This window comes from Mus caroli, unplaced genomic scaffold (genome assembly GCF_978045245.1).
Source record: "Mus caroli unplaced genomic scaffold, Mus_caroli_1 scaffold_10, whole genome shotgun sequence".
Classification (NCBI taxonomy): domain Eukaryota; kingdom Metazoa; phylum Chordata; class Mammalia; order Rodentia; family Muridae; genus Mus; species Mus caroli.
The window spans coordinates 33,865,862-33,888,120 of record NW_028227265.1 but is presented as its reverse complement, the minus strand read 5'-3'; the positions used below and the strand labels follow the sequence as shown (position 1 = coordinate 33,888,120).

Genomic DNA, 22,259 nt, shown 5'->3' with positions numbered 1-22,259 from the left:
CTTGAGGTGGAGTCTCTGGGCTGTCTATACATCAGCAACCCAAGGTGGGTAAATGCACCTTGTTGTGGGGTTTGGCGAGGCCAAAATGCACAAGGAATTTACAAAATGAGACAACTGGGTAACCTCCTTTCCTTCTCTTGACAGTGTCTCTCTGTTTAGCAAGAAACTGTCTGCTAATTCATGAACCTCCTGCCCCAGTCTAGGATTACAGAAGCACACCACTGTGCCCAGGATTCGGGTGATCTTTTGAGGGTCATGCACAAGATTGGCACCTGCCCAGGGTTCACTCCCTGCCTCTAAGTTAAAGCCCTGATTTTTCCAAATGGAGAGAGCATGTTCTTTTTGGTACATAAATAAACTGGTGGTTTGTATGCTCCTGTTTCAGCCTTTACAGAAAAACAAACAAACACACCCCACAAAACAAAGCAAAACCTTCAAATTTCACATTTGATTTTTTAAAAAAATTTTAGGGCTTTAAAAGTCAAAAAAAAAAAAGGTGGAGGCACAAATTAAAATTTTAAAGCTTTCGAAAATATATTTGTGCTCTCTTCCCTTGACTCTAGAGAGGAAACCACAGCTTCAATATTTTTACTAGTATCTTTCCAGAAGTATCACGTGCAAATACAGGCATATTTAAAGATATACAGCCACCATTTTTCATTGTTTCATTCCTTTGCTTTGTAATTAATCTTTGAGTGAGCATACTTTTGGTTCACATACGATTACAAGAACTAGCACAGATTTTGTTCTACTTCTGAAATCTATCCCCTTTTAACCTTATTTTGAAACAGGTCTCATTCAGTTGCCCCCAAAAGACTTTAAACTTGCAATCCTCCTGCCTCAGAGCCTCCCGAGTAGCTAGGTTCACCTGCCTGTTCCACCAGGTGCAGTATTTCAGTTTACAGAGCTTTATACACTCTCATAAGTCGAATATTAACACTGGTAACGATTCATCCTCCTTGTGAGATGCATTGACTTGTTCATTGTCCTAGTCATGTATACTCACATAGCTGTAGTTATTTTCAGCAGCACTTATAAATGCCTTTGGATGAGAACGTAGATGACCACTTTAGGAGGGTGAACTGTCGAGTCTCAGGGTTGGTGTGGTGGCTTTGGGAGATACTACAGGTAGTTTTCCACAATGGTTCACCACCACCTGCTCTTACCAGTCCTGTGGAGGAGTTCTACTTGCTTCAGAGCTGTGCCAGCCTGTCTGTCCTCCTCTTCTTAATCCTTTAGTCATCCTGGTGGATGGGACTGCCTCTCCCCTTTCCTCTTTTCAGTGCTTGGTAGTCAAACAAGCACCGTATGCCTGACTATGTCCCCAGTCTAGTGTTCTGGCTTTAATTGCATATGCTTGGTGACTAATGATGCTGAAGATGGTTTTTATAAGTTTATTTTCCCTGATTTTTTATTCTCTGCTTTTTACTGTGAACACTTTCACATACCAAATGTTGAAAGGATTATATAGTGAGCTTCCATCTGCCCAGAACTAGATTCCAATCACTGACAATCTTTCATAATATCCTCCCCCTCTCCTCTCTTTCCCCACCTTAATTGTTTGGTTGACCACTGTTAAGTAACTTTCCATCATTAACACACTTGATTTCTAATTACCCCAGGAAGTTCTCCTAGAAAGAGGCACTGTTCTCCATAACTACAAAGTCACGAGGGCATCGAACACAATTAGCCATAAATTCCTTAAAATGTTGTGTAGTAAATAGTTCACGTTCAAATCTCCCAATGTCTGAAAAATATTGATAATCAATATTTTTTTCTTGAGCTTGAAGCAAAGAGGGCTGGTTCATCATTGTGTTTGATTGTTATACCTCTTTAAACAGACCTCACCACCACCCCTCATAACATTGAGTTTCTGAAGGCCAAGCTTTACCCCAGTTTTCTATAGAAAAGATTTTTATTTTGAGACAGTGTTTTATGCTGTAGTTCAGACTGTCCTCAAACTCAAACTTGCAATCTGTCTGCCTTAAAGTGCTGGGCCACTCAGCCTGGTTTAGGAATTTTAAAATATATATGTTCTAGAGCTCTGGTGGCTTAAAATTGTCAACTCTTATCTCCAGTGAAATTTTCTTTCAGAGTTTGTGGATCACAAATTCTGGTAGGGTCCAGGCAAGCCATTCTTCTTTTTCCGTGACATCAGAAGTCATTGGTGGGCACTGTCGAGGGGGACAGGTATGAAGGGTGCAAAACGGCGTCACTCTTATATCTGACACCTGGATTAGGATGGCAAGAAGTGTGGAATCCGTTGAATCTGCTCATTGGAATCTGTCTCTCAGGCACCTCCAGCATGTGGCATCTTACATGATCACTCCCAACTCTGGGGTGAACCTGCTGGGGACAGGACAGAAGATGCAATCACCTCTTACAGTAACCTCGGCCTGAGAATCCACCTCACCTTCAACGCTATCCATGTTCCAAGGTGGCCCAAATTTACCCCAGTTCGAATGATGGCAGCTATGTTTTTAAAACTTCTGTGTTCACCATCTGGCCACAGACGATCTGTCTTTTACTCATATGCGAAATTCACACCCTGATGGCTTATCAGTTAAGAGCATTTGCTGCTCTTACAGAGGATACAGGTTTAGTATGCAACACTGACGTGGCGGTTTTTGTTCTAAGCGACCTCTTTCACCTTTTTCTGATCTTCTCAGGTACCAGGCATACATGTGGCACACATACAAAACATGCAGTCATACACATAAAATATCAATAAACCTTTTGAAAATTCACACCGTCTTTCACACCTCCTTGCAGTAGTTTGGATTAGGGACCTGCAAAGGTTCATCTGTGGAACATTTGGTCCCTACCTATGGCACTACTGAGAGGCATTGCAGCCTGTAAGAGGTAGGGCCTATAGAGGCATCTTAGGTTACTGGGGTATGCCCAACTCAAATAACAATTTCCTTTGATTAATTTCTTAATGATGTCTTCAGGATATAGTGAGACCACAGCCCCTCTTCTCCCTCTTGTCCATGGCTTGATGGTGGAGTTAGCAGCCTTGTCTCACTAAGATCTGCTGCCCTGATGCAAAGCTACCATGGCTCAGAGTAACAAGGCCAACTTGCCGTAGACAAATCTCTAAAGTGTAAGCCAAAATAAACCTTCTGTCTCTGTAAACTGATTGTCTCTGGCATTTAAAATATAGTAATGGGAAAAGTTGACTCACACACGAGTCCCTTGGCAATATCAAGCTTAGGCTTTGGACCAGTCTTTTCTTTCCTGGGTCCCCTGCGAAGCTTCTTAGAAGTCTCGTGAGCACTGCTGTCAAACCGAGAAGAGCTATCAGATAATCCTTTAGGATTGTCCCACACCCCTACTCCCACCTACTTGGGATGGAATTTATTGGTTTGCACTGTGGTAGAGAAGCTCTCTACTGCATATTCTTAGCCCTTGATATGAGAAAAGGATCCCACTGCATTGCCCAAACTAGCCTTGAACTTGTTATCCACCTGCCTCCACCCCCCAGTGCTGGAATTACAGACATGCACCACCATACCCACGTCTTTCGGGGTTTTAGAGAAGGTTTTGCGAATCTGGCCCAGCTGTGGAGGAAGGCACTGACCTCTCTCAGAAGTCTTGATTGAAACATTGGGGCAGGAGGGCTGGAAGCATATAGAACTGACTTAATTGGCAGCGAGCCTGTGTCCTTAGGGGAATGAGACACAGATGGGAGAGGACCACATATAGACCGAAGCAAAGATAGATCCTCAGGGGCATCTTTGTGGCTCAGCCAACCATGTCCTCAGCTCAACTGTAAAGCATTTTGGAAATCCTCAAGTTAGCTAAAGCAGTTAGTGTTAGATTCTCCTGTTATGTAAAACCATAGGGGGAGCTAGTGAAACAGTCAGTGATGTGCTCCCTGAGCACGCATGAGGGCCAGAACATAGAAAAAGTCAGGTTTCTATCAGCATCTGGGTGGGAGAGCAGAGACAGGAGGTTTCCTGGAACTTTCAGGCTAGCCTAGATGAAGCAGAGAGGCCTGGATCCCAATGAGAGATCTGCCTCAAAACACAAGGGACAGGGGCATTGAAGGAAAAGACCCACCATTGACCTTTGGACTCTATAAACATATGTACCTGAACATACATGAACATGTGTGTGCACACACACACCAGAAATGACATGACAGTCACGTGCATGATGGTTCTGTTGGTCAGGATCATGCAAAGCAGTGGGAACAGGTGGCTTGGAATGTGAAGTGTGGAGCAGAAGCTCCTAGCTTCTTTAGAAAGTTTGTTATGTCAAATGATGGGCCACACAGGTGAAAGGATGTCTTGCTGAAGCAGATACGGGCGAAAGGATGTTTTGATATAGCAAACATGTGAATGGACCCTAAGGATAAATATGACCTCACAGACAGTTAGGTGGCGGGGGGAGGGGAGGCAAGCACTGAGCATTGGTTTGCTTTGCTCCACCTCACTATTCTTTGCTAACCACACACACGTCTTGGTTCCCCTTACGTAGTGTTGTTGAGCTCACCTTGTGGTAATGGCACCATTGAGAGAAACTTGCCAAGGAACTGCTTGTGAGGTTCCTGTGGCAGCTTGGCACTTCAGCGGTCTCCTCAGGCGGGTTGGTGAGCCTGACAGTTCCTTCAGGATTGAACTGTAGCTGCTGGTTTGTGTCTGGTGCCTGCCTGTCTAGAGGACTGGTCTGCAGACGCTGAACCATATTTGATGTTCGCTACAGGACTGAACTGCTGCAAAGAAGATCAAGCTCACCCCCAAAGAACCATTGCTGATCAGGTCCACTTCCCTTTCTCTTCCACTACCTCTGTTGTGTGATGGGCTAGAGGAGAGATTGAACCCTTACTAAAAGTAGGTTGCAAAAAATTTATGCTACAGAAGTGCATTCTTCCAAACTTTTGTAGTCTCAGTCTTTCCTCCAGGTTGATCCTTGGCTCTACAATGGCCCTTCCTCATACTTGGGGGCCTGCTGCAAAAATTCTACTTTTGCTATCAGGCCCTCATCTAGTCATCTTTCTCTAAAACATTTGTTGTTATTGTTGGTTTACTTTTTAGACACAGGATCTCTTTGTGTAGACTTGACTCTCCTAGAATCACTCTGTAGCCCAGGATGGCCTCAAACTCACAGAGACCCACCTGCCTCTGCCTCCTGAATGTTGGGACTAAAGGTATGAACCACTACCACCAGGCCTCTCTAAAACGTTTTTTAAATGTTTATTTATTTATTTTGCATGTGTGTGTGTGTGTGTGTCTGTCTGTCTGTCTATGTGTGTGTGTGCACATGTGCCACAATATGCACGTGCAGGTCAAAGAACACCTTGCAGGAGTTGGTTCTCCCTTCCACCAAGTGGGATCCTAAGGCTGAACTCAGTTGTGAGCCGTGGTGACAAGTGGTGACCTTTACCTGCTGAGCCATCTCACCAGCTGATGGTTTTTCCTTAAAGCATTTATAAACATGTTCACGTCTAGGTTAGAATTCACGTTCCCTTCTGAGCCTCCACATCATTTTGGACTTGAATCTCATTGCCGTGACTACCGTGTGTTACCATTTATTACTCTGGGTACTGACAGATTCCTTAACAGTCCAGAACTGTCACACCCATCCCATCCTGTGCCCACGGTTGAGCCCCGGGGCATGAAATGAGCGACTGAACATCTTGATGAGCTAAAGCAGCCTTCCCCCATTTTCTTTTCAAACAAACGAATCTGCTTATCACCCTTCTCCTTTCAGAAAAGATTAAACTATACAATACATTACCACAATAAGATGGAGCTATAGGATTGGTTAAGAAATGTATTTGTGTGTGTGTGTGTGTGTGTGTGTGTGTGTGTGTGTGTGAAACTACAAATAGAGAAAAGGAAAAGTTGGCTGAACAAGCACCTCTGTTATAGAGATAGCAATAGCTGCTTCTCTGTCAAATGAAGGGGGTGACACACAGTCTCCCTGAATAAATAAGACGGGTTTACAATTTCATTAGTTCTGCTGAAGGCCGTGGGAAGAATCTAAAATGAGCACTACCCACGTGGAAGGTCGAATCATGCCCATCAATTTATTTTGATCTTGTGGAAGGCGTTTTAGAGCAGGGGCTTAAGAAATAGCTCAGCCAAAAGAACATTCGCATTATGTAAAGATGAGCCCCACTGATTTTAATCCATTAACCTTACATAATAAGATTTCAAACATAGCACTGTAATTTTACAATACAAAAAAAAAAAACCCTTAATACAGTAATTCTTCCTAATAGGTGGTAAATTCTACCTGATAATTTGCAGGGGGGGAAAGTTGAACAGTAACTTCTCACCTTCAAATACACTGAGAAACCTGAATTGGAGAGGAAAGAAGAGTAGCTGAGTCTAAAGGAATGACAGTCACAAAAGATAGCGACTATTTAACAAGCCCTCAGTGAGTGCTTGCTGTATGCCAGATGTCATTTGTCGCATTGAAGAGACAGGAGTGAACAGACACAGTTAACAGCTGGCTTTCAAGCACTTTCTATGGGCCTAATCCTGAGAGCAGAACTCCATGCAAATTGGCTCGTTTGTTCTGTCCTTACCACATTTGTTCTGTCCTTACCACAGTTCTCCGTGCTACATCATTAACTCCATCTTACAGGCTTGGATGTCCATCTTCCTGGCGGTCAAAAGGTGTATCAAGTGGTGGAGGTTAGACACCAGCTGGGGCTGATGAATTCAGAAGCTGCACACCAATTCGGTGGAAATGGATGCTGGGGATGTTTCATCGGAGAGAAAGGGCATTCTCACCTGTAGTCAGCGTTGGCTGAAGTACTCTCTTGCTCACAGTTACATCTAAAGTTCAACTGTGTCAAAATTAGCCAAACTCAATCAGTGGACTTCTTTATGGCTTCAGCTCAGGTCTAGAGAAACACTTGAGAAACATTTTTTCCATATCTTGGAAAAACATTTTTTTAAACCCCTGGTTTCTGTATTTTCAAGGTTTCCCTGCTGTAAGAGCCACTGCTATTAAATGCCTAAAATACACCAGGCAGTGGGGATACAGGGATAAGGTTAGACTAAAAAGCCTCCCTGTCCTCACCCCTGTGGAGCTAACACTCTGGGAAGAGTAATGGATCCAAAGTACTATAAATATAGAAAATACACAGTATATTGAGAGTGATGGGAGATGAGGTGTCACTCAATTTTGTGTCCTGTAGCCGAATACCACAGACTTGGGAAATTTGTAGGGAACAGAAATGTATTCTTTCACAGCTCTGGATCCCGTGGGGCATGAGAGCTCACGGGGACTAATGACAGCCTTCTAGCTATGTCCTCCCATGAAGAGAAGCCATGCCCACAATCCTTTCTATTCACTCATGAAGCCATTCAAGGGGATAGGGCCCTTGTGACCTACATGCCTCCCAACACTGTTGCATTGAAGAGTAAGTTCCAACCTGCACCTTTGGGGGACACATTGAAAGTATAGCAGGTGAATATCAAGTATGAGTGGAAAAGAATTAGAACTGTATATAGAGAAGGCTTCATTGATCCAGGGACTTGGAGAAAAAAAAAAAAAAAAAACAGAAGAAATCAATCTCGTGGGAATGCAGGAGAAAGGCAGTCCAGACAGGGAGACTGACAGCAGCAAAGCCCTGAGGGGTGAGAGTGCCTGCAAAGAAGAGGTTATGAACAGAAGCAAGATGAGGCAGGCAGCTAATGTAAAAATCCACTTGAGAACTGTCTTAGGGTTTTACTGCGTGAACAGACACCATGACCAAGGCAAGCCTTATGAAGGACAACATTTAATTGGGGTTGGTTTACAGGTTCAGAGGTTCAGTTCATTATCATCAAGGTAGGAGCATGGCAGCATCCAGGCAGGCATGGTACAGGAGGAGCTGAGAGTTCTACATCTTCATCTTCATCTGAAGGCTGCTAGTGGAAGACTGATTTCCAGGCAGCTAGGATGAGGGTCTTAAAGCCCACACCCACAGTGATACACCTACTTCAACAGGGCCACACCTCCAAATGGTGCCATTCCCTAGGCCAAGCATAGTCAAACCATGACAAGAACTAATCGACACTTTGGACTAGGTTTGTGAAGATGTTCAACCTGCAGCTTGAAGCCCACAGGCAGCCATGATTTTAAACGTGGCCCCAGCCAACCTCACAAACTTATTTAAAGCTTTAGGAGATTCTTTGCCATTATTTTTGAGGTTCAAACTGTAAGTTCTTAGGTGTCGATGATGTAGCTAATCATGTCGTTTTGATGAGAGTGATCAGATACTAGAGCTTCTGTGAAGGCAAGGGCAACTTCTGTGAATGGGCAAGCGACTGGGAATGGGGGAGGGGGCAGGGCAAGGAAACCCTGCCAGACTCTAAGGGTGGAGCCCAGAGCATTTCTCCTTCTTTCCTGACCCACAGATCCTCCACACTCCCTAGGTTTGGATTTTTTTCACCTGTATTACAACTTCCCACTCAAGGAATTTAGAAAGCTCTAGCATTCAAAGGAGCCAGCTGAGCTGGCTGTGGTAATGAGCATCGCTAAACCCAGCACTCTGAAGCCTGAGGCAGGAGGATAATGAGTTCTTCAGCTTTGGATACCTAAAAAGAAACCTGTCTCAATAATAATAATAATAATAATAATAATAATAATAATAATGAAGTAGAAACAAAACACAAATAAAAAGCAAATTTAGGGCCAGGGATGTGGCCCAGCATGCATGAAATCCTGAGTTCAATCCTCATCATGGGACACACACACACACACACACACTTACCAGGATTGCTTGTGATGTTGCATATCTAAAGGCTGTGGCTTCTGAACTTAGGCCATGACAGATAATGCAGCTCCTGTCTGTTCACTGTCATCTTAAGTATTGCTTCCCTAAGATCCTGCAATTCTAAAATGATTCCACAGGAAACACTAGTCTATTTTCAGCGATCCAGCAGACACATGTCAGAAGGCAGCTCTGAAATTCAGTGTCACTAATACAGTGAGTACCACGTGGGTATTATAAGTAGATGGAAAGTCTTCTCAGCACAGCTCTAGTCTATCGATTAGTTGGCTTAAAAGCATTCTTGGCTCTTCGGATGTAAGCCATAGATAGATGCATACTCAATAAGCCATGTGCCACTCTGCCAAAGGATTGGCTGTTTTTAGCATCATAAACTCAAACTGTCACTCATTTCACTTGTTCTAGTTTATTTACTTGTTTAATAGCACTTATTTATTTATCTATTTATTTACTTAATATATACAAGTACACTGTCGCTGCCTACAGACACACCAGAAGAGGGCATCAGATCCCATTACAGATGGTTGTGATCCACCATGCGGTTGCTGGGATTTGAACTCAGGACCTTCAGAAGAACAGTCAGTGCTCTTAACCGCTGAGCCACCTCTCCAGCCTCTTGTTTCATAGCTTAAGAAGAGGAAAGGCTAAATGGGGGAACAGTACACAAGTAGTCGAGAGCTTCAGCAGCAGCCAAGAAGTTAAAAACCAAGAGCATCCGATTTCATCTGGATCCCTTTAGTATTAACATGGTGTTTTATTTAGAGCCAATATTCTGATCCCTGCACAAAAGTGATACCTTTTTTTTTTATCATGTTAACTCATTAAGTCTTTTTATTATTTCTACCCAAAAGTAGCTTACTGTCCTCAGCAGCAAGAGACCCATATTGCTCCTAGTTATCTGAATTAATATTTCTACCCTAAACTATATTATTATCATATCTCCCTCTCAGCAGAAAAGTATACATTATCACTATCAGCTATGTTTACTTAATTTTTAATGTGATATTGTTTGTATGCAGTATGTATGTGTGTATGTGTGTAAATATCTGCATGTGTGTGTGCACATATATCCCATGCAGACAGGGTTCCTATAGGTGACAGGGAACCCAACCACAAAAAGAGATAAGAATGAAAATCCAGTGCAGATTGACCTCCATCAACCTGGACCACACCTCGGGGAGTCTAATGCAGATGGTTCATTGTCAGCATATTTTAAACAGTACAGTTTGGGAAAAGCTTCCAGTCAGTCCAATTCCAGGTGCACAATAAAGGTTAAGGTGTGACCACATAGAAACTCCTTTACAAAGTACATGTGACCATGAGGGTGGGTTTCATATCTGAAAGGCCTAGAATCTAGTGTGGTCTCTGACCAAGACATCATAGAGGTCAGCAGGTCATAATGTACATGTGACATCTTCTGTAAGGATGGGTAATGGTCTAGGAGGGCAGAGTCTGGGATAATCATCCTGGGGAATTTGGGGGAGGTCTGCTTCTATACCAAAAGGGGTGAGGTCTGCCTCCACAGACCGTAAAAAGGTCACCAGGTCATTAACAAAATCCACTCTCAGCTTTCTGGATGGAATGCAGGCATTTGATTTTTATCTCTTCCATTTGATCTCTTATCCTACAAAATATCAGCACTTAGCCCAGTGTGCCTCAAATGTCCTTACAACACATTAACATATGGTTGGGCAAAGTCATCTAACACAAGGCCAACTTTATAACAAAACGTGAAACATCTCGTGGTATTTATTGAATACTGTTTTGAGAATTTCAGCATGGTTATATAAATAAGCTTTTGTTAACACTGTAAAGTAAAAGATTGTGAGTTGAACCATTGTGAATTGGGTAGCAGCAGTATATAAGAACTGGATACATGCAGAAAATTGCCAGTAGTTACAGGACATGCCTAGCTCACACCCTGGGTCTGCTTCTGACCCGCTCTTGTCAACAAGCACATTAGTCATAATTGTTTTAGAGATAAGGCCTTGCCCTATAACCTGGTCTTGCTTCGACCCTGAGATCCTGTTGCCTTGGCTTCCCCAGTCCAGGGATTCTAGGCATGTGCCAGCATGCTTGACATTAGTGCAACTTTTTAAAGTAGCTGTCTGGAATAAAATGTCTTAAACTGACTAGCAATGGTTGTTAAAAGAAGAGGACTAAAAAGTAAAGAAAGTGGTGTAAATGCTTCAAGCATTCATGTGATACAAGTGTTTTTGGCAAGAAAAAGCAAGTGACTATTGCTTAGCATATGTAAAGTTCTAGTCCATATTTAGAAGGCTATTGCTTAAATGTAGTGAATTATGTAAATACATTAACAAATTATTTCATTCAGAACTAAAAAAGAATGCAAAAGATGAAAGGCATACTCGCCCCCTTTCCTGTGTTGCTCACAAACCACTACCTCAGGAATGCCCTCCTACAGTAGGTAAATTCGGTAGCAAATCTCGCAACAATCTGCCTCAACCTGTATTCGTGTGTGAATAGTACCACCAAATTTAGCACCAAGCAACCGTGGTCTTTCCTTTGTTCTCAGGTACTCTACCTGTGATGGCATTTGATATAGGAGCTCCCGCTTGCAGAGTGGCTGGGAAAAGACTAGGAAACTGGTCTAGTTTCCTCTTTCAGGAATCCAAACTGATCACCACACGAGGACTTTGCCAGTTGACAGTAGAGCAAGGCCCTGAACTTCCGATCTTCCAGCCATATATAAATCTACCACTCCATCTAGACTCCCACCCCACCTGAACCTACACCCGACCAAAATACGACAAATAATTTGTAACTTAGCACACAGTTAAACATTTGGACTAGTGCTTGCGTTTTAGTTTCTTCTGTTGTTTTCAAAGACAATAATTAATCTACCAGTGAAAATGTAATAAAAGCGGGATTAATGAGGGCTGGAATACATAGTGTAAAATGATATTACTTGAGTCCCCAGAGATGTTTTTAAATTTTATGTGTGTGTATTTAAAGGCTGCATGAGCACAGTTCAGTTAGTACAAACACATGCTGTCCCTTCAATGATGTTCATGCTTCTAGGTACCTTCCCCAGCCTAGTCTACAAGCTGCAGGAGGACTTCCGGCCGACTCATCCGGGGCTTCCGCATTGGGCGGGGACACTGGACCCAATCTGTGACCTTATTGATTGCTTTTGCCTGAGCGGCCGCAGGCTCACCGAAATCGACTGCTCGGGTCTGGCGAGTGCGACGCGGGAAAGCGAGTTTGAAGCCGTCCCCAGTTCGCTGAGGTGGCGCGCCCTCCTCATCCCTGACTGTGCTGCGAGCTGCCATGTCCGAGGCGTATTTCCCAGTGGAGTCGGGCGCTCTGGGGCCGGAGGAGAACTTCCTGTCTTTGGACGACATCCTGATGTCGCAGGAGAAGCTGCCGGTGCGCGTTGAGACGCCCATGCCGCGCCTGGGAGCCTTTTTCCTGGAGCGAGGCGCGGGCTCCGAGCCGGACCATCCACTCCCTCAGGTGAGGCGAGCCCGGGCAGGGCAGAGGTTTCCAAGATCTGGAGGCGAAGGGAGTCCTCGGGAGTCCCGGGAAGCTGCACAGCACTCGGAGGGCGCTCCCGCCACCGATCTTCTTCTTCAGACTTTCCAAAGTCATTGGCTTTGCGAACGCCGAAAGATTGGCTCCAGCCCATCATCTCAGGGTCTCTTGGTTCTGTTCATGGTTTCCATAAAACTTATTTGAAGTTTCGAAGTCTGGGAACTGCAGATTGTCATGCGCACTCGGCACAATTATGACAGTGTCTGCAGCCTGTTTCTGAGAACCGACTGTCCAGCAGGGGATGGGGGTCTGTGATGGGGGATAAATTGTCATCTTCTCACTTAGGCGATTCTACAAAGAGTGAGTACCTCAGCCAGGGTTCCATAGTAAGTCCGTGCTGGCTTAACCGAGGCAGTCCTCGGTAAAAGGTTGCTCATAACAATTTTCAGTGTCGCACTGAAAATGGCAACTGCAGCTCCCCGTATGAAGCCATTTGCCCTCCCATAAACCTATCAAACGCTGGGTTAACAAAGCCAGGGTCCTCCAGTAAATGGTGAACTGGGATTCGAACCTTGGGCTCTATGGCTTCAAGTACGAGTTTGTCCCAAGAGCGTAACTTGCAATGGTTACTTTCATTTCCTGTTAGGTCCTTTAAGTTTTGTTTAGAAGGGTATTCAGTTTTGTCTTTGTCTATTTCTAGGTACTTTTTCTCAAAGTAAAACACCACATTTTGACTTTTTCAACAACAGAAAGGCTCATTTTTGCTTCCTGGGCTGCTTCTCAACCTCACAGTCCTTTGTAAATGGACTCTTCAAAGTCGACTGCCATGTTTTTGAAGAATATTCCAGGACTGGGGGTGAATCCTGGAGCGTTTCACATGCCAGGCAAGCATGCTACCACAGAGTTCTACCTCAAGTGTCAACTTTATTGGCTCCCCATTGTCATAAAGAAAGATTTAGGAGTCTTTTGTTTTTGTTTTTTTTTTTAATGTTTTTGAGACAGGGTTTCTCTGTGTAGCCTTGGCTGACATAGAACTGGCTCTGTAGACCAAGCTGGCCTCAGACTCAGCAATCCTTTTGCCTCTGCCTCCCTGGTGCTGGGATTAAAGGTGTGTGTCACCACTATCTGACTAGGATTTAGTTGAGCTCTTACACTCTACTGAACAAGATATCCTGCCTAGATTTGGGTCTTCTTTTCTTTTCTTTTCTTTCTTTTTTTTTTTTTTCTTTTTTTGGTTTTTCGAGACAGGGTTTCTCTGTATAGTCCTGGCTGTCCTGGAACTCACTTTGTAGACCAGATTGGCCTTGAACTCAGAAATCCACCTGCCTCTGCCTCCCGAGTGCTGGGATTAAAGGCATGCGCCACCACACCCGGCTGGGTCTTATTTTCTTAATTTACCTAATATTCTAGTCTAGCATCTTAAAAAAAGAATTAAAGAATAATTTTTAGCTATTATATTTCTCTGGGTTCTTCTTAGCTATCGTCAGGCCTTTTTGTTGTGGTTGTATCTAATGACAGTTTTCTGGATATGATAACAGATAAAGTTTGCTTGATATTTTACTCATGACCAAACTGGTTTATTGGTTTGGGAGAGATCACAGGGGTCAGGTTCCATTTTTACTGCATCATACCAACTTAGTGTTGTTGACTCTGTTGTAGATTCTGATTACCAGGCTGAGGTAGTGTTTGTTATGTTTGCCATACTCCGTGGAAGTTATTATATATAGCCACTCTGAAGGAGTAGGCTGTCTTGCTCCAGTTTGAGAGATAGTGTCTACACAAAGTATTTGGAATTCCTCTGCAGCACAGAATTAGGTTTGAAGATATTTTTTTATGACATTTAATTTCACTCATAGATATAAGACTTCATAGTTTGCTTCTTATGTTGATTTTGATATGTGCCTTGAACTCTGTTCTCCTGCCACATTCTATGCCCCTGCACCTGCCTTCGTCTTTCTTTATAGGCAGAGTGAGCTGGGTCTGATGCTCCAGTTGTGTAATACTGGCTACTTTAGAGGCTGAGGCAGGGAACTGTGAGTTCCACCACCACCTGTTTCTTAAGTTGTCTTATTGTTTAGTTCTGCAATTTTCCATTTGATATTTTTAGTTTACATTAAAGTCAGTGCCTAATTACTCTGCTACTTAGTTTTAAGTACCCGGCTTCCTACCTTCTAATACCTTGGCCACTCAAGTCCTGGCCTCCTGGCAACCTTGGGCTGTTTATTTCCGGCCCTGGGATGTTTGTGTCCTGCTCTACCTCTCTACCCCTAAAGTTGCCCCTCCCTCTACGATAGTTCTCCCTTTGAGATGAAAATTTTCCATGGCTTCCTTTAATCCAGTTGTTTTTGCATATGAAAAAATTTATTCTAATTGGGTGTATCAGTGTGTGTCTGTATAGATGTATGTACATCGGTGCAGATGCCTATAGAGGCCAGAGGAGTCACATCCCCCTGGAGCTGTAGTTAGAGGCAACTGTGAGCTGCCTGATATGGATGCTAGAAATTGAACTCTCCATCTCTGTAAGAGCAGGATGTGCTGAGCCATCTTCCCTGCCCCCTTTTGTACCTTTTTATAGATTTTATAGATTTCTGGTCCATCATGTCATCTCATCTTGTCATGTTGTACATTTCTTTTAAGGCTTTGAGAACATAGACATTGACCCTTTCTGCCATCTCCAAAGCCAGGAGGTGGGTGGGGAAAGAGACCACCACCTGACTTCAGACTAATTTCATTTTATTCTATTCTACTAGCATCCAGACTGGTACTTAGTGCTTAGCAGACACCCAGCAAGAGCTTATCTACCATAGATGGAGAATATTCAAGGAAAGTAAAAAAAAAAGATACTCATTTACTTTAGAGAACTCATGTTTTTGCTGATTGTTGTTACGATTTATTTTCTGTCTTTATTAGATCATAACGTAAATCCTCAGCCCAGGCTGAGCTCATGGAACTTGAGAGTAGGATAGTGATGGTAGAGGCTGGGAAAGTGGGGCAGGAACTTGGTTAGCAGGTATTACCTTGTAGTGAGAGTTAAGGAGTTCTGGTGTGCTGAGTAACAGACCACTTAAGAAAAAGTAAGTTATACACAGAGAAACTCCATCTTGAAAAACAAAACCAAACAAACAAAGAATAAGTAAGGGTCTGGAAAATGTGGCTGAGTGGGTGACGTTCTTGCTGCATTAGCACAAGGACCTGAGTCTGGATCTGCAGCACCCACATAAAAAGTCAGGCATGACTGTGCCTCTCTCTAACTCCAGGAGTAGCAGGGCTGGGGTCGACTGGTTTGTCCCCAGCACCCACTGACTGACTGACCAGTTAGAGTGGCTAAAACAGCTAGTACCAGATCAGCAAGAGCGCACTCTCCAAATTAAAAAGTGATTGAGGAAGGCATTGTGACATCAGCCTCTGGCCTCTCCACATTTACACCGTGTTCACCGGGTTGACAGTGTCTGTCCCTGCTAAAATAATGTAAATAACACTGTAAGTGTAAGGTTCATTTCCTCAGACCACTTCACAGTCACTTCCCCAGTAGGAGAGACAGTATTTTTCAGACAATATGCATTTCCTTTTCTTCTTTTTTTCACATACACTGACTGTGCCTTTTGTTTTTCAATTTTATGTTCTTGTCTGACGCAGGGCACAAAACTTGAACTTCCCCTGTGGCTGGCTAAAGGACTCTTTGACCACAAGCGGCGCATCCTTTCTGTGGAACTTCCCAAGATGTACCAAGAGGGATGGAGGACAGTATTCAGTGCAGATGCTAATGTCGTGGACCTCCACAAAATGGGGCCCCATTTCTATGGGTTTGGCTCACAACTCCTGCATTTTGACAGTCCGGAGAATGCAGATATTTCCCAGTCTCTGCTGAAGGTAAGTAGTGTGTAGTATTGGGCTGTACATATCTTGGGAGCCTGTGGTGGCATTTTTATCCCTTGTGTTAGTCAGGGTTCTCTAAAGGTGTGAGTGAGTGTGTGTGTGTGTGTGTGTGTGTGTGTGTGTGAATACATGGGGACTTAGAGCTGGAGAGTTGGCTCAGTGGTTAAGAGTACGTACTGCTCTTCCAGAGGACCCAAGTTCAGTTCCCTGTACAACATTTCTCCCTCCCTTTTCTCCTTCCAAACCCTTCCATATGTCCCTCCCCACTCATTCAAATTTAGTCTTTTTGTTTTCACTAATTGTTATTGCATGTGTATATATATTTGTATATACATATATGTTCCTAAATATAACCTTCTCAGTCTGGATAATATTACTTATATGTATGTTTTTAGGGCTGACTATTTCAAAAAATAAAAAAGAAATGTAAAAAGCACCGGTGGGCTCTCAGATCAATAAAAAGTGGAGAAGAAAAGACAGCTATTAAGGGGATATATTGAATTAGTTTATACTAGGCTTCTCACACCAAAGAGACTAAAATCCAGTAGTTGCTCAGTCCACAAGACTGATGTCTCTGTAGTCCCCATCTGGTGCTGAAGGTCTAAAGGATTCTTGGAGAGCTGCTGGCTGCCAGCAAGAGTGAAGGCAAGCAGACGGGCAGTTTCCCTCTGTGTCATTTTATCTGAGCTGTCATCAGAAGGCTCTGCCTTTGCTTAGGGTGGGTCTTACTATTTCAAATAAAGAAAATCTCTCCTAGGAGTGCCTAGCAGCTTGCAGTTCAGTTGATTCCTAATCCAGTCACCTTGACAACTAGGATTAGCCCTCACACTTAGTGAAGTGTACGATCCATTACGTGGTTTGTTGGCATTCTAGGGTGACCTACACTTACAGCATGTCGCTAGTTTTTTTTTAAATTGAGCCAGGAATGAAGATGAGTGGTCCCGTACCTACCTATTATGTATGAAGCCATAAGTTCAAGTCCGAGCACCACAAAAATAAAACCCATAAAGGTTTTACATAATATATCCTGGAGGAGTGAAAGGGGAACTTAGGGGTAGATATGATCAAGATACATTGTTTACATGTATGGAATTATCAAACAATAACTAGAAGATACTGGATTTTAAAAGAAAGACAGTTAATCCAACGTCTGTCAGTCACCTGACCAGGAGTCCATCCACCCCAGAGGAAAGCTTGTTTACCTGAAGGCATGCTAAGGAGAAGGGGGGATAACTGCCCCCTAATAAGTTAATATATAATTGTCTTTCCCAGACGCTTCTCTCATGGTAGATCCTTTTCTTTCCAATACTGGCCGAAAAGCCTAAGCATCTTTTCCCTGGCACCCTAGGATCTCTTACTCTTTCTGCAGTCCTGTCAGCCATACAGCTACTTGCCCACTTTCATTGCAAATGGCATGGCTTTTTCTCTTCCTCTTCTCCATCTTGCTCCCATAGGCAGCTTCCAGGATCTACAGCCTGCCTTCCCTGTTGTTTTTCACTCAGACTTAATAAATTGTCCTCTGGTTTCAAAACAAAACAAAAAAAGTTTTACAGAAGTACAGGGTCCTTAATAATGTTTTAATACATGTATACATTGTGTAATGTGTATGTCAGGTTAAACCTATCTGTCTCTTCAAAATTAATTCTTTTGCGTGTGTGTATGGTATGTTTATGTGTGTTTGTGTTAAATGTGTGAGTGTAGGTACATTCTTGCTGTGGCACACATGTAGTGGTCAGAGACAACTTTGGGTGTCAGTCCTCACCTCCCAAGGTCTCAGTTTTGTTGTTCGCTGTTCTTGACTGTGTCGTCTAACTGGTCAGTGAGTTTCCCGGGAGGCTCTTGTCTCCACTCGCATCTCACCATAGAAGCAGTGAGATTACAGATGTGCAGTACTGTGCCCAGCTTTTATGTAGGTCCTGGGAATCCTGGGAATTCAGACTCAGATCCTCATGTTCACATGACAAGTGCTTCACCAAATCACCTTCCCAGACCCTTAGTCATTTTTTCATGGCAAAAAAAAAAAAAAAAAAAAAAAATTGAAGTACTTTCTTTTTGCATTTTGAAATGTTCATTATAACCATCTGTGGCCACTTTATAGTATGGTAGCACTCCAGAACTTCTTGCTCTTATCTAATACCTTTTAAAAATATATGACCTGCCTACTCCTTTTTTTATTTTCTTCCTAAAAATTGGAACCATCAGGAAATTGAGAAAAAGAAAAAGAAAGATGGTGGTAGATTATACATGATAGGCACATGGTTAAACTGTTCTGGCCGAGTTGCAAGTCTGGACTGGAGTTCCTTTCAGAAATACTTGAGTTACTTGTTTGTCCGTTTGTGATCCGTCTTCTGGAGTTAAAACATGGCTCTCTCATTAACTCTACCTGTGATTACTGAAGCTGCATGGCCTGTCTTAACACCAGTTTTTCATTCGTATGTACAAAATGTAGCATAACATCAAAATCACAGTTACAGTAAAAAAAGATGTAGTGCCATGTCAGTTAATATTTAATAAGCAGCACCATAGTTACTATTCTGTTGTGATAAAACACCATGACCATGCAGCTTATAGAAGAAAGGGTTTCTTTGGGGTTTTTTATTCCAGAGGGATAAGTCCATCATGGCAGCCAGCAGCCAGCAGGGTGACAGGAGCAGGAAACTAAAACCTCACATCCTTACAGTAAACACAAAGAGAGAGAGCAGTCGGAAGGGCACACGGCTTGGAAATTTCAAAGCTCCCCACAGTCACATACTTCTCCAGCAAGGTCGCACCTTCTAGACTCCCCCCAAACAATAGACCAACTGAGTAACAAGGTGTTCTAATATGTTAGCCCTTAGGAGACATTCTCACTCAGCTGTAACTACATACATTTTTTTTTATGGACAAAACAATGTTAACATAATATTGTTATCATTTATGGTGTATCCTAATTTAATTTCTTATTTATTTTAATATTAGAAAAAAAATGATCTTTTGTGTCTCTTGAACAATAAACAGTCAAAAGACTTTAATTCTTCCATTTTAATTTTATAAGAACTGTTGGCTCAAGGGCTGGAGAGATGACTTATAGGTGAAGAGAGCTTACTGTTGCAGAGGGCTTGAGTTAGGCTTCCAGCAACCATGTTGGGTGGATCTCAATGGCCTGTAACTCCAGGGAACCCAATGTCTTCCTCTGTCTTTCATGGGCACTTCAGCAACACAATGAGAACCTGTCTCAAAAAAGCAAAAACTTGGGCTAGTGGGTGTGATGATGCACACCTTTAACTTCAGTAGTCAGGAGGAGAGGCAGGCGGATCTCAAGGCCAGCATGGTCACATAGTGAGATCATGTCTTAAAAATAACAACAAAACTTTGGGTCTGAGAGGATGGTGTATCAGGTAAAAGCACTGGCTACTCTTCCAGAGGACCTAGTTTTGATTCCCAACACCCATATTCCCACTCACAGCCTTCTATAATTCCAGTTCCAGAAGGATCCAGTACCCTTTTGTGGCCTCCCTGCAACTTATACACCATAAAATAAAGGAAAAAAATTTGAATCTTGCCTATTCTGTGGCGGCCTGAGATCACAAAATTAAAAGAGAAGGGGGTGGGGAACATTACTATCCATTCAGTAAAAAAGCTCATACGTACCCTATAGAGCAGAAAGTTGAACTCAAATTCATGAAACACTAGAATAGAAAGTTACAAGAGAGGAAAGCATGATTGTTTTACTAAGACGTGGGCTTTTTATTTCTGTTTGTTGGAGGTAGGTTGTCTCAGTTCCTCAGCATGGCCTGTAACTTGCCAAGTATTTTAGGCTGGCCTCTGCTTGGGATCTTCAGCCTCAAATGTCAGGCATCACATGCTGGGCCAGTAAGTCCAACTCCCAGGACTTGTTCTTGAATGAAAGTTTCCTTTTTTTTTTTTTTAAGTGAGTTGTGTGTTTTCTATTTCCATCACTGCCTTTACGTGTTTCATAGTTGCTTCCAGATTGAATATTTAGCTGTGAGATAGATGAAGACACTGGAGTAGGGGCTTGTGGTTTTCGTTCAGAGCCCAGTGATAAAATGATACCCTTTGATCTTACACATCTCCATCCTGTGCTTAGACTGAGAAAAAACAAACTGAATTCGGTTAAATCCAAAATCCCCTCTGGTTGAAAGCTGTTGGTTATAATTCCTGCAGTCTTTTTTTTACCGATAACAACAGGTAATGCTTCTTCAGAGGCTTGCTATATGCCAGCCTCTCGCTATGTGCTCTACATATGTTACTTCGATGGTTTTTATAACAATCCATTGGGTTTCCATAACAACCTATTTTACTGTAGGAGAAGAAAAGGCTTTCTTAAGTAGTAGAAGACACTCAAGCCTTCCGGGTGAGTCCTGAGACCAAATTCTTGGAAGCTTTCTAATTGGTCCAGTATAGGGGCCGAACAGAAGTCTCAGTGGTTAAGAGCACACACTGCTCATATAGAGGACCCAAGTTCAGTTCCCAGAACCCACTTCAGGTATCTCCCAAGTGTAGCATAAGGGCATAGACGGTTGTGGCAGACACGGGTGATTTTTCTGAGTTCTAGGCTAACTGGGGCTATATCGTGAGATCATAAGTAAATAAATAAATAAATCTTCAAGTGTTCCAGTAAAAAAAAAAAATAGGGCTAGCAAGATGGCTTTGAAAGGTAAAGGCATTTGCAGCTGAGCCTAATGACTTGTGTCTCCCACATTGTCCTCTAACCTGGACACACATGGTGTCACATATGTTCCCTATCTCCCCTATAAAGTAAATTAACAAAGGTTTTCAATGTGTCTGGCTTTATGGGATGTGATGGTGCCCCTGATTCTCTTCCTCTTCTTCAGACTTTTATTGGACGGTTCCGCCGCATCATGGACTCCTCCCAGAATTCTTACAATGAAGACACTTCGGCGCTGGTAGCCAGGTTAGATGAGACAGAGAGGGGCTTATTTCAAACCGGGCAGAGAAGTCTGAATGACTTTCAGAGTTGGGAAAAAGGACAAGCTTCCCAGATTACAGCTTCCAGCCTCGTCCAGAATTATAAGAAAAGGAAATTCACAAATATGGAAGACTAAAAGCCGAACCGAACTGCAACTTGTGGATTTATCTCTGTGCCCTTGATAAGACCAGTTAATTTCATGGGAGACCAAATGTGTATTGCTTCAGGGCTTTTAACCTTCACCAGTCTCAAAGCTTGGAACTACCTGGTTGGGGCGGATGTGGATGGCCTTGACCCTGTTGGTCTTCTGGACTGTAGCTACCTGCTATCCTCACAGCATAGGCTTTTGGCTCAGGAATGCAGCCAAGGAGGAGCCAGACTCCATTTTAAGCAAGGAGCACAGACACATTGCATACACAGTCAAGTTGGAACTCGGATTCCTCGGGTGTCTGGTCTCGTTGGCTGCAAAGTGGGTCATCTCTGCCTGTTCACAACTTTCTCTTAAGCTTATTTGCCTTATCTTCCTCATGGTTGGACAAAGGACAGCATCTCCACCATGCTGCTTACCTGCTGGGACTTAGCCCAGTTTTTAAAACAGGAAATTGGGGAGAAAAGTGGAAAGTCAGATGAATAGCAGAACAGAAAGGAGAAGGCACTGAGCTTTCGTGCCCTGTATTCAGGGCTTTTGAACTAGAATCACATCCCTTCAGTCTACTCAGAGGGGCCATGTACTTGTGTTTGTCAGGGATCTTTAGAGCGCTGGCACACTCATTCCATTCCCTGTCTAGAAAAACTATCCAGGCAGCCATCTTCCAGTAACTTGCCAAAATGACCCAACACAAAGGGAAAGAGGTATATGTTCTCCAGGCCCTTTAGGAAACATGGATTTGTTCCTTTGGCCACATATCTGCGAATCTACAAGAAGGGTGATATTGTAGACATCAAGGGAATGGGCACTGTCCAAAAGGAATGTCCTATAAGTGTTACCACAGCAAAAAAAAAAAAAGAAGAGTCTATGATGTCACCCAGCATGCGGTGGGCATCACTGTAAACAAGCAAGTTTAGGGCAAGATTCTGGCTAAGAGGACCAATGTGCGGATTGAGCACTTGAAGAGCAGAGACAGCTTCCTGAAGCGGGTGAAGGGGAACGAGCAGAAGAAAAAGGAAGCCAAAGAGAAGGGTGCCTGGTTCAGCTGAAATGTCAGCCTGCGCCACCCAGAGAAG

At 43.2% G+C, this 22,259-nt stretch overlaps 1 protein-coding gene and 1 long non-coding RNA gene across 3 annotated transcripts; one reads left to right on the top strand and one right to left on the bottom strand.

The window, feature by feature from the left end:
* Window positions 1–634: 634 nt before the first annotated feature.
* On the bottom strand, window positions 635–8,871 carry LOC115031767 (uncharacterized). Of its 2 annotated transcripts, none has more exons than XR_015048615.1 (5): window positions 8,717–8,871; window positions 4,498–7,608; window positions 3,581–3,769; window positions 3,185–3,279; window positions 635–2,346 (listed from the first exon to the last, which is right to left on the bottom strand). It is a non-coding gene; the product is annotated as an uncharacterized LOC115031767 (long non-coding RNA). The 2 variants fall into 2 exon arrangements; XR_003837429.2 differs by having other exon boundaries at window positions 4,498–6,802.
* A 3,076-nt stretch (window positions 8,872–11,947) lies between these two features.
* Window positions 11,948–22,044, top strand: Gins3 (GINS complex subunit 3). Its single transcript, XM_021170580.3, has 3 exons — window positions 11,948–12,211; window positions 15,866–16,099; window positions 20,941–22,044. Exons 1-3 carry the CDS (start codon window positions 12,026–12,028, stop codon window positions 21,169–21,171), a joined length of 651 nt encoding a protein of 216 aa, XP_021026239.1. The 5' UTR covers window positions 11,948–12,025; the 3' UTR covers window positions 21,172–22,044.
* The last annotated feature ends 215 nt before the right edge of the window (window positions 22,045–22,259 follow it).